General features: G+C 43.0%; 1 protein-coding gene across 2 annotated transcripts in view; it reads left to right on the plus strand.

The window, feature by feature from the left end:
- Nucleotides 1-18,360, plus strand: part of YY1 (YY1 transcription factor) — a 37,894-nt gene that overhangs the window by 3,574 nt on the left and 15,960 nt on the right. The window contains exons 2-3 of one of the 2 annotated variants that reach the window (XM_074394244.1): nt 8,511-8,555; nt 13,362-13,524. In XM_074394244.1, coding sequence (XP_074250345.1) covers nt 8,511-8,555; nt 13,362-13,524 — 208 coding nt within the window. The remainder of the gene's footprint in view (nt 1-8,510; nt 8,556-13,361; nt 13,525-18,360) is intronic. The other variant, XM_039462765.2, reaches the window with a different exon arrangement.

An 18,360-nucleotide genomic window follows, 5' to 3' on the forward strand; every position in this document is an offset into this window, starting at 1 on the left:
TACCCCTTCCTTGTCCTTGTGGTTTGGAGTTTATTACTAAAGAGAAGCTAAAGAGTTTGTGGGTAATAATGCATTTCCCAAGTTAAAATTCTGAAAAATGATTTCATCTTCAGAAGAACTAAAATGACGTGATACAGTCAGTATAATTCCATAACAAATGGAGGAATGAAAGCAGGTTGTTGGGCTCAATTTGTATATATATGTACATATGGGTTGAGTATGGTAGGCAGCATGACTGCTTTTGTGTACTTTATCTCATTTGATCCTAGGCAGAAAGGTTTTAACTACACTGTATTTTCACTAAAATAGTCCCTTAGTTTGGAATGAACCGTGAAGTAAGTTTTCATAAGTCCCAAGCTGAGTTACTTGAAGTCCTTGTAAAAATAGCTATACACGTTAGTTACTAGTCTAGGTACTTCTTAGCTAGTTTAAAAAACAAAAAATTAAGGCCGGGCGCGGTGGCTCAAGCCTGTAATCCCAGCACTTTGGGAGGCCGAGGCGGGTGGATCACGAGGTCAAGAGATCGAGACCATCCTGGTCAACATGGTGAAACCCCGTCTCTACTAAAATACAAAAAAAATTAGCTGGGCATGGTGGCACATGCCTGTAATCCCAGCTACTAGGAGGCTGAGGCAGGAGAATTGCCTGAACCCAGGAGGCGGAGGTTGCGGTGAGCCGAGATCGTGCCATTGCACTGCAGCCTGGGTAACAAGAGCGAAACTCCGTCTCAAAAAAAAAAAAAAAAAAAAAAAACAAAAACAAAAAATTAGGTCGGGTGCAGTGGCTCACATCTGTAGTCCCAGAACTTTGGGAGGCCAAGGCAGGAGGATCGCTTGAGCCCAGGAGTTCGAGACCAATCTTGGCAATATAGTGAGACCCCTGTCTTTGCAAAATAAAAATAAAAATTAACCAGTTGTGGTGGCATATGCCTGTAGTTAGTCCCAGCTACTTGGTAGGCTGAGGTGGGAGGATCACCTCAGCCTGGGAGATGGAGGCTGCAAGTGAGCTGTGATTAAACCAATGTATTCCAGCCTGGGTGACAGAGTGAGACGCTATAAAAAAATAGTGGGAGTCACCATATTTCCGGAAACTAAATATTTGGATTTTTATGGGTTTCTTTTGCTCGCATGTCATCTTCCTTTAATTTCCCACAGTAACAGCACTCTGGTAGGCATCTTTTGAATGTAACATCAGCATAGGAATCTAATAGTTTTTTTTAGTAGTTTTAAGCCTTAAAGGATCCCTGGATATGTGCTTTTTTTTTTTTTTTTTTTTTTAAATCTCTTTTTACTATTATTTTTTTGAGATGGGGTCTCACTCTTTGTCACCCAGGTTGGAGTGCAGTGGTGAGATCTCTGCTCAGCTGCAGTCTCCATCTCCTGAATACCTGGGACCACAGGGGCAGGGCACCATGCTCCACTAATTTTTTTTTTTTTTTTTTTTATGGAGACAGTCTCATTCTGTTGCAAGGCTGGAGTGCGGTGGCATAATCTCAGCTCACTGCAGCCTCTGCCTCCTGGGTTTAAGTGATTCTTCTGCCTCAGCCTCCTGACTGGCTAGGACTATAGGTGTGTGGCACCACGCCCAGCTTTTAGTAAAGACGGGGTTTCACCATGTTGGCCAGGATAGTCTCAATCTCTTGACCTTGTGATCCGCGCCCGCATCAGCCTCCTAAAGTGCTGGATTACAGGTGTGAGCCACTGTGCCTGGCCCCGGCTAATTTTTTATTTTTGGTAGAGACGAGGTTTCACCATGTCGCCCAGTCTGGTCTTGAACATCTGAGCTCAGGCGATTCACCCCCTTCAGCCTCCCAGATTGTTGGGAGTACCGGCCTGCATCCCCCAACACGCACACACTTTTTTTTTTTTGAAACAGAGTCTCATTCTGTCACACAGGCTAAAGTGCAGTGGCACAATCACAGCTCGAAGCAGCCTCGATCTTCTGGGCTGAAGCAATCCTCCCACCTCAGCCTTCCTAGTAGCTGGGACCTCTGTGCATCTGGGAGTTTTTTAGTTGTTGCTTTTTAAATTAGAGATGTGGTCTTGCCTTGTTGCCTAACACCCAGCTTCAACTGCGTTTTGAATACTCTTAATCAGTTGCTTTAATGCCAGTGTTTACTTTGGGCTTTTTCACTATATGTAATTAATAAACATTTCAGTGTTGACAGATTTTGGGTACAGCACTATGTATTTTTTCCCTAGATAGTCATGCTATTATATAGGAATAACTGTTTTATAACTTAGTTAATTATAAACTAAACCACTTAACCATTGCATTCAATAGGGAAGATAATGATTAAAAACTGATAATTTAAAACATTTAGAGAGAAATCTAGGTGATTTTAAAATCTTGAGATTTCAGGTGGTGAGAAACTGTGCAACTCTCTAAGGCTGTTGATATTTTAATTCAGAGCAGTTAACTAATTTGGAGCAGACATTGCATTGCCATGTGCATGAACTGCGACAGGAACCGTGGGAAGGAGCCAACATGTTCATGGCTACCCCGTCCCGTTTCCATTTGCATACATGTGTTTTGTGAGGAAAGGCCAGCTTGTGCATACTGCCTGTCCATGGCTAATGAGGATGGCACAGGTGCAGGGACAGTTGGGACTGTGTCCCGTCCCTCCCCACCAATCCTGTGCCCTGCCAGCCAGTACAGCTTAGGTTGGGTGGGGGCTGTGCCTTCTCAAAGTGCTGGCAGCTGAGTGGCACCTCCTTCACCGCTGGGAATTGGTGGTTCCTCCCCTGGTATGCCCAGGGCAGCCTCATTCCCCAGATAGGAAACCTTTGCTTGGAACTTGTTGGTATGTGGGGTGGTCAGACCCTACCTGAGCTGTGACCTGAGAACAGACAAAAAAAATTGCTGAAGAAGAGGCAAAAATAAATAATTACTATTCTGTTAACACTGAATAGAGAAGTGGCTTGTTCTGGATTAAGCGAAACGTATATGACCAGAAAACCACTGATATTTAAAATCAATGCATGCAAGAAGTTGAAATGCATTGAATTTTTCTCAATTTTATAAGTTTGGAAGATGCAGGTTTGCCAAAAATCACTAGTCATGATCGTTTGCCATTCAGTCTCTGTGGGTTTTTCATCCCCCCAGTAAAACTGGGCTATTTATCACTAAGTAGAGATGCTATAAACATGAATTTCCATGGAGCCAAGCTCAAAAAGCCGTCCAAAGTAATCACTTCAACCTCATGACCTACATAGGGCAGCCTAAGTCATAGATCTGGATTCCTGATCTGGTGGCTCTGAAAGCTTTAGCTTCCGGATAAAGCCCCTGTGCTGTCAGACTTTCCACTCCAGGTTATTAACCTTTCCTTTTCCCTCCTGCTATCAACGACTCACTCCCCCTAGTGGGGAAAAAAAAAATCCGTATCAGTAAAAGGTCATCCACAGTTATTAGCATTTTAGGCTTTTGGTAGAGGGCAAAATTTTTAAAACATCTATGTCCGTCTCCTAGGTGGATATTTACAAAAGGCATTTCTAGTTTGTTTTTGAAACCTGCTTAACAAGGTCAGTCTGTTTTAAGGCTGGGAAACTTAGATTATATTAGTAAAACAATTATTGCAATGAACATTACTTAAGAAAGAGTATTTACTAATTTATTTTCTCTGTGCTGTTACTACCAGTAGGAAGAGTAAGTAAGCAGAAGTGAATTTTCTTTTTTTCTTTTTTCTTTTTTTTGAGACAGGGTCTCAATTTGTCACCTAGCCTGGAGTGCAGTGTCCCAATCTCAGCTCATTGTAGCCTCCACCTCCTGTGCTCAAGCAGTCCTGCCTCAGGTTCCCCAAGAGCTAGGACTACAGGCACGAACCACCAGGCACGGCTAATTTTTTGTAGAGACAGGGTTATCAGAATCATGACTTGGATTTAGAAAATAGCACTAATGTAATTACTGTTGTAGCAGCTTGTTAGGAAGAGCCAAGGGAAATTTTTAGAAGTTAACTGACTGCTGGATAGGTTTGCACCTTTTCATGTATGATGAACTTTAATAACACATATGGGGAGCCAAGCCATTTCCTAGTTCTAAGTATCTTCTTAGTAGGTTCCATTGTGTTTAACTTCATGAATAATTATCAATAACAGAAAACCAGCAGCATCTTATTTCCTCTCTAGAGGGCAGTGACCTTGGAATTTTTGTAAAATGAGTTGGGATAGCAGTATCCTTAAAGTCACTTTCAATCTTTATAACAAGGAAATTCTATTCCTTTACAAATATAACAACATACTTAATTTTTCTTCTTCTTTTTTTTTGAGATAGAGTCTTGCTCTGTCACCCAGGCTGGATTGCAGTGGTTTGATCTGCCTCACTACACCGTCTGCCTCCCAGGTTCAAACAATTCCTCTCCCTCAACCTCCTGAGTAGCTGGGATTACGAGTGTGTGCCACCATGCCTGGCTAACTTTTTGTATTAGTAGAGACAGGGGTTTTACCATGTTTGCCAGGGCTGGTCTCAAACTCCTGACCTCAAGTCATCTGCCCGCCTTGGCCTCCCAAGAGTGTGGACATTATAGGTGTGAGCTACTGTACCCAGCCTACTCGATTTCTTAAAGCAAAATTCTTCCATTTAAACATGACCTGGGCCGGGCACAGTGGCTCAAGCCTGTAATCCCAGCACTTTGGGAGGCCGAGGCGGGTGGATCACGAGGTCAAGAGATCGAGACCATCCTGGTCAACATGGTGAAACCCCGTCTCTACTAAAAGTACAAAAAATTAGCTGGGCGTGGTGGCGCATGCCTGTAATCCCAGCTACTCAGGAGGCTGAGGCAGGAGAATTGCCTGAACCCAGGAGGCGGAGGTTGCAGTGAGCCGAGATCGCGCCATTGCACTCCAGCCTGGGTAACAAGAGCAAAACTCCGTCTCAAAAAAAAAAAAAAAAAAAAAAAAACCTGGCAAATGGGATATTAGGAGCTCTTGAGCAAAAAGAAAATTTTGTTTTGGAGGCAGGTTCTTGCTATGTTGCTCAGACTGGAGTGTGCTGGCTATTCATAGGTGTGATCATTGTGTACTGTAGCCTTGAACTCCTGGGCTCAGGCGGTTCTCCCGCCTCAGTCTCCCTAGTAAGTGGGACTAGAGGTGTGTGCCACTCCACCCAGCTCGAGTAAAATTCTTTTTTTTTTTTTGAGATGGAGTTTCGCTCTTGTTGCGCAGGCTGGAGTGCAATGGCACGATCTCGGCTCACCGCAACCTCCGCCTCCTGGGTTCAGGCAATTCTCCTGCCTCAGCCTCCCGAGTAGCTGGGATCACAGGCACGTGCCACCATGCCCAGCTGATTTTTTGTATTTTTAGTAGAGACGGGGTTTCACCATGTTGACCAGGATGGTCTCGATCTCTTGACCTCGTGATCCACCCGCCTCGGCCTCCCAAAGTGCTGGGATTACAGGCTTGAGCCACCGCGCCCGGCCTCGAGTAAAATTCTTAATAGCCATTCACTTACTTTAGTTTTGCACAGTGGTGGTTTCAGATGTGGTTAAACATTAAAACAATATAAATTACAATTTAAAAAATATAAATACTTATTTGTGATGGACTGTTTCTGGTGTAATTTTTTTTTTCTCCCAGATAGTCTTGATCTGTTGCCCAGGCTGGAGTGCAGTGGCACAGTCTCAGCTCACTGCAACCTTTACCTTCTGGGTTCAAGTGATTCTCCTGCCTCAGCCTCCTGAGTAGCTGGGATTATAGGTGTGTACCACACCCTACTGATTTTTGTATTTTTAGTAGAGATGGGTTTCACCACGTTGGCCAGGCTGGTCTCAGACTCCTGACCTCAAGTAATCTGTCTGCTGCAGCCTCCCAAAGTGCTGGGATTACAGGCTTGAGCCACTGCACCTAGCTTTCTTGCGTAAATTAATTCCCCTCCTCAAATAGAAGATCTGTGAAGCAGGGAAAGGGACTGCCATTGCTGTGCAAGAAACTGTTCTGTTGGTGCCAGGACCTGTCTTTTCAGGAGAGTATTGGACTTTGAATATTGAGTTAATGAATGGATGGAATTGTGCTGTAAGGCAGAATCCAGTGCTTATACTAAAATACTTACTTTGGTCTATTTCTGTATAGGTAGAAAACAAGTATTAGCAATAGAGAGAAGGTGGAAAATTGTTCCGTTTTAGAGGCATCATGGGCTTTAGAGTCAACCTTTGACTCAAATATCAGATCTGCTACTTACTGCTCTTTAGATGCCTTGCTTGTTACTTCTGAGGTCAGTTTCTTCAGCCAAAAACATAGGGTTTAATACCTTAAAGATTTCGTTTGGATTGAGAAACGTGGCAGTTGCCAGAACGAAATGGGTACTTAATAATGATAGTGTCCTTTCTTAAGGTCTTTATTAGTAGGAAAAACTGGGAAACAGCCTATGTCATGATTTTTGGCTGTGGCTTAGCAGTGAATCCCAAATGTTTAGCTCTCCCCATTTCGGTGAAAGTTTGGGTGATGGCAGTGGTGAGTCTCTTTTTGTCTTTTTACCAGGAGTAACCTAGAGTGGCCTAAAATACAAGGTGCGGAGAAACAAAATCTAGCTAAACACGTACATGCATACATACATAGGTAAATATGTCAGTTGGTGAAGGTGAAAATAGAAAATCAGGATCACAGGAAACATTGAGGTCAACCCTAATGAGCTTCCTGGCAGTCAAGATAAAAAAGGAACTTACATTACCTTTATTTGATACTTATTCTAAGGAAATAAAGCTTTTTTTAGGATTGAATTCAAAATCAATTCCTTTGTGTATGAAGGGACCACAGAGTGGTAGTACTGGCATTTTTCAGCCAATGTAGTGACAAATTTCACAGTGCTCTCTTAGAGCTGCCTAAAAAAATGTATTATAGAATGTGGCTGGGCATGGTGGTTCACACCTGTAATCCCAGCACTTTGGGAGACTGAGGTGGAAGGATGTGAGGCCAAGAGTTTGAGACCAACCTGGGCAATATAGTGAGACCTTGTCGCTACAGAAAAAAAAAAAAAAAAAAAAAAGCCAAAGATAGTAGCATGTGCCTGTAGCCCTAGCTACTCAGGAAGCTGATGCAGGAGAATCACCTGAGCCCAGGAGGTCAAGGCTGCAGTGAGCTCCACTCCAGCCTGGGTGATGGTAAGATTCTGTCTGAAAAAGAGAGATTTTTATGATTAACATACTGTGGTTGACTGAATAATGACTTCTAAGATAGCCAGATCCTAATTCTTGGAACCTGTGGATGTTAACCTTATTTGCAAGTGTGATTAAACCAAGATTCTCAAAATGGGGAGAGTAGCCTGGACTATCCAGATTGGTACAGTGTCCTTGTGTTCACAGGAAGGTAGTGGGAGATTGACTGCCAAAGAGGATGTAGGAGAGGTCCAAGAGCTTGGAGTGAGGTGAAGAGAAGAGGTCAAGGAATACAAGCAGCCTTCAGAAGCTAGAAGTTAGGGACCAGGTTCTCCACTAAAGCCTCCAGAAGGAACCCACACAATAGCTTTATAGCTCTGAAAGTGATTCTCACTGCTGGCCTCTAGAACTGTAAGAGAATAAATTCTTGTTGTTCCAAACCACCAAATTGATGATAGTTTTGTTACAGTGGTAATAGCAAGCTAATACATATGCTACCACCGCCTGTGTACTTCAGTCAACAGGAACTTGGCAAGTCCCTAGGCACAAGACCTGCTGTTCCCCCTGAAACCTAAGAGAGGGGGGAAGTGGAATACAGGGTCGTTTTTTGCACACTACTCAATTTCCCAGATGTGATGGTTGGTGTTTAACACATTACCTTGTTTTAGCCTTTTAGGATTGGTGTATCCTTTTTCCCTCCCTTCCTCCCCTCCCCTCCACCATTCTTTGTAGAGGCAGAGTTTCTCTTTGTTCTCAGGCTGGTCTCTTAATTCCTGGCCTCAAAAGATCCTCTTGCCTTGGCTTCCCAAAGTGCTGGGATTACAGGTGTGAGTTCCCGTGCCTGGCCTCATTATTTAATAAATGAGGAAAACAGGCAAGGTTAAGAGTGGAGGCTGGAGTGACAGGAATGAATGGCCTCTTGAAGGGGAGAGATCTTGACTTCGGTTTTGGAGAGTAGACTGGGCTTTAGGTCATGAGAGGAAGGCAAGAGGGTAAATTGTATTGACTACCTTTTACTAGACACTGAATAAACCACTTTGCTTGGAGCGTGGAAAGGAAATGAGACTCCCATTTTTTTACTTCTATGAACTTGTAGAGTGCTTTCTTTCTAGCCTTTCCATTTAGTTTGTTAATTATATCTTTTTGACTGGAGACTGGAGTCTGCAAACTCATTTTATTGCTTTGTATCTCAAACTAGACTGTGAGTGGTTATTGCTTTGATAACATAAAAGGAAATTGAGCAGCTGAGGGATTGGGATAGGCCAGGACCTTATTTATTAATACAATACCTTTAACCTTTTGAATAGTACCATATGCAAAAATAGAAACTTTTAAATGTGAAACCAGGCAAGGTTAAGAGTAGAGGCTGGAGTGACAGGTGTGCTCTACCATGCCTGGCTAATTTTTGTATTTTCATTATTGATAGGGATTCACCATGTTGGCCAGGCTGGTCTTGAACTCCTAACCTCAGGTGAGTTAATTGTACTTCCCCATTTATTACGTGAGCCACTGCACCTGGCCAAGATGTTTTTTTGAACAAAGGAAAAAACTTATGGGCTGGGAGCGGTGTCTCACACCTATAATCCCAGCACTTTGGGAGGCCAAGGTGGGTGGATCACCTGAGGTCGGGAGTTTGAGACCAGCCTGATCAACGTGGAGAAACCCCCATCTCTAGTAAAAATAGAAAAACTAGCCAGGCCTGGTGGCGCATGCCTATAATCCCAGCTACTCAGGAGGCTGAGGCAGGAGAATTGCTTGAACCTGGGCAATTCTCACTGCTGGCCTCTAGAACTGTATTTATTTATTTTATTTTTTATTTTTTATTTTTTAATTTTTTAAAATTTTTTTAGACGGAGTTTCACTCTTGTTACCCAGGCTGGAGTGCAATGGCGCGATCTCGGCTCACCACAACCTCCGCCTCCTGGGTTCAAGCAATTCTCCTGCCTCAGCCTCCTGAGTAGCTGGGATTACAGGCACACGCCACCATGCCCAGCTTATTTTTTGTATTTTTAGTAGAGACGGGGTTTCATCATGTTGACCAGGATGGTCTCGATCTCTTGACCTTGTGATCCACCCACCTCGGCCTCCCAAAGTTCTGAGATTACAGGCTTGAGCCACCGCACCCGGCCTAGAACTGTATTTTTAAGGCCAAGGTTGTGGTGAGCCAAAATTCGCACCATTGTACTCAAACCTGGGCAACAACAGTGAAACTCAGTCTCAGAGGAAAAAAAAAAGAAACTTGTATGTATATATGGCCTGTAATGTAATCCATAAAAATTACTAATTTATTTTACAGCATAATAAATTTTTATTGTATTCAGTAAAAACTTCTGATTTTCTTTTTGCGAAAAGTAGTCAAATGGTAGCAGATATAGACATTATTTGATGTATTGCTTTACTATGTATCTAGCTCATGGTGAAAATGAGGCAGTCAAATATTGTTCTTTTGATTACTTCTGGCAACAAAAGCTAGTATCTTTTGTCATTTCTCTAGAAGTTTTTTTTTGCAACTTGATTTTTTTCTATGTTTCTTTTTTTTCTTTTCTTTTCTTTTTTTTTTTTTTTAGACTGAGTAGCTGGGATTACGGGCACGTGCCACCAGGCCTGGCTAATTTTTGTATTTTTAGTAGAGATGGGGTTTCGCTATGTTGGCCAGGCTGGTCTTGAACTGCTGACCTCAGATGATCAGCCTGCCTCGACCTCCCAGAGTGCTAGAATTACAGGTGCAAACCACCATGCCCGGCCTTTTTTCTTGTTGACCTTCCTAACAGTTTCTGTGCCTTGGTCTTCAAAGAGTTCTAGTTATCTTCCTTGTAGGAAACACTGTTTATTAAGGAATAAATCACAAACGTGATAACGTGTCTTAAATCTATATCTTAAGAGAACATACAGTAACCACAAAAATTGTTTCAAACTTAGACCAACAAAATAATTTTTTTTTTAAGGCAAGAAACAGATTGTTTAAAAGTGGGAGGGCTGGGCACGGTGGCTCATGCCTGTAATCCCAGCACTATGGGAGGCTGGGGTGGGCGGATCACCTGAGGTGATCTTCACCCTTGAAGAGGAATGGAATATTGTTATGTGTTACAACAGGTGAGTCTTAAAAACATTATGCTTAGTGAAATAAACCAGGCATGAATGGCAAATACTACATGATTCAACTGGTATAAGGTACCTGAAGTAGGCAAATTCATAGAGACAAAGTAAGTAGAATTGAGGTTATAGCAGGTGCTGAGTGGAAGGGAAAGTTCTTATGTAATGAGTATATGGTGTTTTTTTGTGGTAATGAAGAAAACATTTTGGTTATAGATAGTGGTGATGGTTACACATTTTGAACGTATTTAATGGCACTGAATCGTACACTTACATACGGTTAAAATGATAAATATTATGGTAAGGTATATTTTACCACAGTTTTTTTTTTAAAGAAAACCATGGAAAACATAAGGTATAAAAGAGGGTGGATTTGGCCAACTGGCTGTACTTGCAGATTCCTGATACAGGTTATAAAATCTTGTCCGCCTTTAGGCCGGGCGCAGTGGCTCAAGCTTGTAATCCCAGCACTTTGGGAGGCCGAGACAGGTGGATCACGAGGTCAAGAGATCGAGACCAACCTGGTCAACATGGTGAAACCCCGTCCCTACTAAAAATACAAAAAATGAGCTGGGCATGGTGGCGCGTGCCTGTAGTCCCAGCTACTCAGGAGGCTGAGGCAGGAGAATTGCCCGAACCCAGGAGGCGGAGGTTGCGGTGAGCCGAGATCGCGCCATTGCACTCCAGCCTGGGTAACGAGCGAAACTCCGTCTCAAAAAAAAAAATCTTGTCCGCCTCTACTTTCGTCGTCTTTCATATATTTTTTTGGTTTCTAATTCTGAATTATTTTAGGTACCGTCCTCTGGCTTCTTATTGCAAAGTCTTCCTCAGTCTCTAAATACTGGAATTGCTCAGATTTGGGTTCTGAGCCCTACTCAAGAAGTATTTCCTCATTTGACTTACCTGACTAGAGTATAAGCTCCATGAGAGCAGGCACTTTGTTTCTAGCATTTATTCCCCATGCCGAGAACAATGCCAGGCACATAGGAGGCCCTCAGTATGTGTGAAACTAATGAAAAGAATCACCTAGCCTGTGATTCCTTTATGCTCTGAGTTCAGTCTTCTTTCTCAGCACAACTGAGACATACCCTCTCTGGTAGACTTCATGTTTGTGTCTCTCCCAGATTCGTGTGTTTAAATGTTAACCCCCAATGTGATGGTATTAGAGGGGAGGTCCTTTGGGAGATAATTTAGGTCTGAGAGTGGAACCCTAATGCATGGGATTAGTGCCCTATAAAAGAGACCCCAGAGTGCTAGCTCTCTGGTCCTCTCTCTACTATGTGAGAAGACAGTGTGAAGATGGCCATGTGCAAACCAGGAAAGTGGGCCTTCAGCAAAAACATCACCATGCTGGCACCCTGATCTTGGACTTCTAGCTTCTGAACTGTGGGAAGTACATGTTTGTTGCTTAAGCCACTAAGTCTATATTTTTGTTGTAGCAGCCTGAGTGGATTAAGACACACTGATCAGTAGCTTGTTGAGAGTAGCACTGATTTTCAGCATTGCTATCATTCTGTATCAGAAATACTTTCAGAAAGCTCACACCTGTAATCCCATGACTTTGGTAGCCGAGGCGGATCACTTGAGCCTGAGTTCGAAACCAGCCTGGGTAACATAGTGAGACCTTGTTGCTACAAAAAATAAAATTAGCCGGGCATAGGGGTGCCTCTCTGTGGTCCCAGCTACATGGGAGGCTGAGGTGGGAGGATTGCTTGAGCCTGGGAGATCAAGGCTGCAGCAAGCCATGGTTGTTTCACTGCACTCCAGCCTGGGCAACAGCGAGACCCTGTCTCAAAAAAAGAAAGAATTATAAAACATGAGGACGAATACCTCCCTTGGTCACCAAAGTGTTTCTGTACCCATTGAAAGTTTTGATGTAGAAGTAGATGTGCCCAGGCTAGGGGATAGACAGGTAAAGGGGATGTCAGTAGGAGCAGGCAGCGGTGAGAATGGGAATGAAATTAAAGAATTTGGATACAGTTCAGAGTCCTGGCTTTGTGACTTATGGTCATTAACCACATTTCCTGTCCCTTTTTCTGAGTATATCCAGCTACAGCTGTTTTTTTCCTGGTCCCTACCATCCATCCGTGGATAGATATTCTTCATCTCTGAATGGATAACCTTGGGAATATTATCTCTAGTGTTCTTTCTGGTTCCAAACAAGAGGCAGCAGAGCTTTAACAGTTAAGCTTAGAGGTCTTAAGGTTAGACTTCATGAGTTTACTTCTGCCACTTAACTAGCCAGTTAACCCTGAGCAGGTTACTTAAACTCTCTGTGCCTGAGCATTCTTCTCAGTAAAAAGAAATCTGTGATTCTTTGTAACGATGTATAATTATGTTTCCTAGAATGAAGAGTTGTGGAATTAGAGAGACATTTAAAATTAAAAATTGCTGTATTCAGTGCTTTTCATTGCTGAGAGCGGTTGAACTTGATAATGACCAACTGAGTCAAATGGAACCTGTGTTCTCACTTTATCTTCTCATACTCCAGCTTTGCTCTGAGGTCAGAAAGCTGTGTGCTAAGCAGTTACATGTAGTTTTTGCTTGTTGTAGATTTTGTTTTGATTTGGTTTGGTTTTTGGTCTTTTTGTTGTTGTTGTTGTTGTTTTTAACACTGGTAGAAAGGTAATTCAAGGTAAGAGCTGAAGCCAGTTTAACTTCTGAAAGATTTCATTTTACTACTTTTGGTGAGACAGACAGACTGTTTGAGAAGCAAAAACTTGCAGTTAGCCTTGAAAATTTCGGAGTACCTATTTCTAATTTAAGCATCAAAGGTAGAAGAAGACTGTTTTTGGCCTCTGGGCACTTCCACTCTAGCTTAAGAGGAAAGACAAACAAAAATTCAAACTGGAGTGATAGAGTCTATCAGAGACTAACCTAGGAGCTCAAAGAAAAGGTAGGAATAAGGCTGGAATGATAAAATAAACACACCCTTAGAGAATTTAAGCTAGACTTTGGAGGGGAGGCTGGGTTGAGAAGAGAGGTGGTAAGGGAGAGCAAAGGTGGGAAACTCCTATTTGTTGAAAACCTCCTGCCATGCTCTTGTGAATTTAACCCATGAGAAAAACAGGCTGGTTAGAATGTAGAGGGCATGTGCAAAGGAGAAACTGGTGAAAGCAGTTTTTGTACTTTTAAAAATCTTATTTACTCAGCTAAAGATAATCAATCTCATGATGTGTTTCAGATGAAAAAAAAGATATTGACCACGAGACAGTGGTTGAAGAACAGATCATTGGTGAGAACTCACCTCCTGATTATTCCGAATATATGACAGGAAAGAAACTTCCTCCTGGAGGAATACCTGGCATTGACCTCTCAGATCCCAAACAACTGGCAGAATTTGCTAGGTAAGTTACAAGAACTTTCCTTTCTTTTAATTATAGAAAGTGCTTGAGTCTTGCCATCTATGTTTTCCTGTGCCTAAGTCAAAATGATGGCTTGTATTCTGTCTTTAGGGAAACTTCCTGAAAACAAAAGCAGTTTTTTTTAGTAGTAACTATGCTATTAATGTGAGTGGCAGCATTTTAGATCCTTGCAAATAAGATGAAGCAATTACCCTTTATTTATAGGCATGCATGTGAATAAATAAAATTTCACATAATTTGTTTTGGGAAGGGTATATTCACACTACCTTATGGCTTCTTTGTACTCATTTTTTATTTTTTTGGAGATAGGAGTCTTGCTCTGTTGCCCAGGCTGGAGTGCAGTGGTACAGTCTCAGCTCACTGTAACATCTACCTCCCTGGTTCAAGCGATTCTTCTGCCTCAGCCTCCCAAGTAGCTGGGATTATATGTCACCATGCCCAGCCAATTTTTGTATTTTTAGTAGATACAGGGTTTTGTCTTGTTGGCCAGTCTGGTCTTGAACTCCTGGCCTCAAGTGCTCCACCTTCCTTAGCCTTCCAAAGTGCTAGGATACAGGCATGAACCACAGCACCCAGCCTTTAGTACACATTTTAAATTTGAGTGTGCTGTATTGGTCTGTGCTGCAGGAGACCTGGATCTATACTAGATTCATCCAGCTAACCACTGGAACGGATTTCATAAATTTGTACTTGTCATGTCATCAGTTAAGCTCCCAGTATGTTAATTTAAGCTGGCATTACAGGAGAAGATCAAGTATTTATGGCTGGGACATGTTGAGCAGTGGAGAAGCTCTGAACTCGTTGGTTGGGTGTGTGTACATTGTCTAAAGTGGGTTGGGTTCCTATAGAAGCCTACTTCTTATGTTACTTTCTAGTACTGTTTGGCAGTTTTTACAAGGAGCTGAAAATACAAAGATGTAAACTTTTACATTAAATGAAGTAATAAAATAAATGGTAGAGCAGAAAGCCTAATTCCTTTCCATACCTGAGGTTGGATAAAACCTCGAATAGCTCAGGAAATTTGGCAATGGCAGGATTAAGAAGAAAGAAATCCTTTCGATCTTGCGCATTCTAAGAACAGAGTAGGGGTTGCCTTTTTTTTTCTTTTGAGAGCAGAGTGGCAGAGGTGGAGACCCTTCAGTGTCCTGGCTTCCCTCTGGGCCCTGCCAAAAACCAGGTGGGCAGTTCCTGCCACTGGGAGCTCATTTCTCCACTTAATTAAATGGGTGTTAAGAATTCCATTGTGATTTGATAAAGGGGCTTCTTAACCTTTTCTTCTCTCCATTGAAACTATAATTTATAATATGCACATTCTTTCTAGTTTATCATGACTTAAAACACTGAAGGCTCTATCTTTTTGTTAATGACATTCCAGCTTTTATTGCCATTCATATTTCAAAGACAGTTACGTAAATTAAATAATTAACTGCGCTTTCCCCTAAAAAAATAGCAAAAATAGAATCTGTAGGGTACCTAGTCAGCTGTGAGGTTAGTTTTTGAACAGACTGAGCCAAGTATTGTGCCAGTGTTTAATGTTGTCACGTTTGTTTGTTTTCTTGAGATCGAGTCTCGCTTTGTCACCAGGCTAGAGGGCAGTGGCATGGTCTTGGCTCACTGCAACCTCCATCTCCCAGGTTCAAGCAATTCTCCTGCCCCAGCCTCCCAAGTAGTTAGGATTACAGGCACCTGCCACCATGCCTGGCTAATTTTTTGTATTTTTAGTAGAGATGGGGTTTCACCATGTTGACCAGGCTGGTCTTGAACTCCTGACCTCAGATGAGCCACAGTGCCCAGCCTGTCATGTTCCTAAGATTAGTCAGCTCTTCCTTATGTACTTTGGATGCATGTGGAGATGTACCAGGAAAGCTATGTGAAAGGGTGCCATTTGAATTTGATTTGGGCCTTGAAGAAAATAAGAGTTTTTTAAAAATAGGGGGACAGGTTCTCACTGTGTTGCCAGGACTAGAGTGCAGTGGTATGATGATAGCTCACTGTAGCCTCAAGCATTCCTTCTGCCACAACCTCCTAAGTAGTTGGAACTACAGGTGTGTGTGTGTGTGTGTCACCATGCCTGGCTAATTTTTTAAATTTTTTTTCTGTAGCGCTGGGGTCTCACTATGTTGCCCAGGCTGGCCTCAAGTGATCCTCCTGCCTCAGTCTCTCAAATTGTTGGAATTACAGGTGTGAGCTACTGCACATGGCCCTAGAGTTTTTGTTTGTTTTTTGATACAGATTTTTGCTTGTCCCCTAGGCCGGAGTACAATGGTGCAATCTGGTGCAACCTCCACCTTCTGGGTTCAAGTGATTCTCCTGCCTCAACCTCCCAAGTAGCTGGGATTACAAGCATGCGCCACCATACCCTGCTGGTTTTTGTATTTCTAGTAGAGACAGAGTTTCACTATGTTGGCTAGGCTGGTCTTGAACTCCTGACCTCAAATGATCTCCCCACCTTGACCATCCAAAGTGTTAAGATTATAGATGTGAGCTTCTGCACCCAGCCATAGCTAGAGTTCTGACAGAGATGGAGAGTTTCCTGGGAATTAGGGTGCTTCCAGGGAAAATGGAGTTGAGGTAAACTGGAACCAGATCACTAAGGTGAATCCTGGGCCAGACTGTGCAGACATTTCTCATATGCAAGCTACCTCAGGCTTTGAACCTGAGAGAAAGGGCTTTGTGACTGTGTAGACCTTTAACTTGGGGAAATTCCTTTGCAGCTGTCTGTGCAGGCTAGATTCATAGAGGCACAGGAAATGAGAGAGGTCAGTTGAGCAGCTGAGCTCTGTGGCTGAAGCCTGTAGCCTTAACATTTTGGGAGGCTGAGGTGGGATTGGTTGAAGCCAGGAATTTGAGACCAGCCTGGACAAAATGACAAGACTCCATCTCTACAAAAAACTTTAAAAGCTCAGTTTGGTGTTATGCAGCTAGCTACTTGGGAGGCTGAGTGGGAGGATCGTTTGAACCTAGGAGGTCAAGGCTGCAGTCAGCTCATGCCACTGTACTTCAGCTTGGGTGACAGAGCAAAATTGTCTCTGAAAGAGAAACCATAAGAGAAAATGGAAAAGATTTAGAAACATTGACTGTGTGCTGGGAGGTAAGAACTTTCTTACCATTTTGATACTTTTAGTCACTGCTGATGATGACTTACCCAACTTACCTCCTAAAACACTACCTTAAGTCCAACATGGATGTCTTATTATTAACAGCATCTAAAACCTAATACTGACTACTCTGAACCCCAAACCAGAACACTGAAGCTTTCAGTGTCAATTGTGATTCTCCCCTGTCCACATGGTTGGGGAAGCCTCAGAATCATGGCAGGAGGCAAAAGGCTCTCTTACATGGTGGTGGCAAGAGAAAAATGAGGAAGAAGCAAAAGTGGAAACCCCTGATAAAACCCATCAGATCTCGAAGACGTATTCACTCTCACGAGAATAGCATGGGAAAGACGGCCCCCATGATTCAGTTACCTCCCCCTGAGTCCCATCCATAACATGGGAATTCTGGGTGATACAGTTCATGTTGAGATTTGGGTGAGGACACAGCCAAACCATATCAGAGGGTAAGAGGTCCCAGTGGCAGAGTAAAAGCAACATTCAGACAAGTAAAAGGAGACTCGGGAGATTACAGCATCACCACAGACACTGAAGGAGTTGCCAGGAGGTACAGGAGGGAGGGGACTAAAACCTCTTTTTATTTTTATTTTTTTGATACTGAGTTTTGCTTTTCTTGTTGCCAAGGCTGAAATGCGGTGGTGTGATCTCAGCTCACTGCAACTTCTGCCTCCCAGGTTCAAGCTATTCTCCTGCCTTAGCCTTCAGAGTAGCGAGGATTACAGGCATATGTGCCATCATGCCCAGCTAATTTTTGTATTTTTAGTAGAGATGGGTTTCACCATGTTGGTCAGGCTGGTCTTGAACTCCTGACCTCAGATAATTCACCCGCCTTGGCCTCCCAGAGTGCTGGTATTACAGGTGTGAGTTACTGTGCCCAGCCATAAAACCTCTTTAGATTATACATTGTGAAGGAGTTTCGGTGGAGGGGCAGAGGGCTAAGGGAAAGGTTTTTTGGGTTTTTTTTTGATACGGAGTTTCGCTCTTGTTACCCAGTCTGGAGTGCAGTGGCACGATCTCGGCTCACCGCAACCTCCGCCTCCTGGGTTCAGGCAATTCTCCTGCCTCAGCCTCCCGAATAGCTGGGATTACAGGCACGCGCCACCATGCCCAGCTAATTTTTTGTATTTTTAGTAGAGACGGGGTTTCACCATGTTGACCAGGATGGTCTCGATCTCTTGACCTCGTGATCCACCCGCGTCGGCCTCCCAAAGTGCTGGGATTACAGTCTTGAGCCACTGTGCCCGGCAGGGAAAGTTTTTGAAGAGAGAAGGAACCTATGGGTGGCGAGCAGTAAAGCCGTTAGGTGTGACTCTTGGCACTGCTTTCCCTCCTTGAAAACTTGGGGCAGTTGATTTAAGAGCTTCTCCCCCATCTTCTGAATAGAAAATCCAGGGGCACATGTTACTGTTGGGAAGGTAACATGGCTACCTTAAACCATACTCCTTAAGAAGGAGACCACCCACAGAGACTGTCAACCAGGTACCTGATAGCCATCCATGTGTGAAATTTCAAAACACCAAGGCTGAAGAACCTAAAAGTTTCCAGGGAGATAGGCCATTGACTGGAAAGAATAATAGACCTGAATGAGACTTTTCTTCAGTAGCAGAGGATAATTAGAGACAATGAAACAGTACTTTAAGAGGAAAAATTACTGTAGAGTTACTGATCCAGCAAAGCTATCAAGTCAAATACAAGGGCAAGAGAT

This window comes from Saimiri boliviensis, chromosome 2 (assembly GCF_048565385.1).
Source record: "Saimiri boliviensis isolate mSaiBol1 chromosome 2, mSaiBol1.pri, whole genome shotgun sequence".
Taxonomy (NCBI): Eukaryota; Metazoa; Chordata; class Mammalia; order Primates; family Cebidae; genus Saimiri; species Saimiri boliviensis.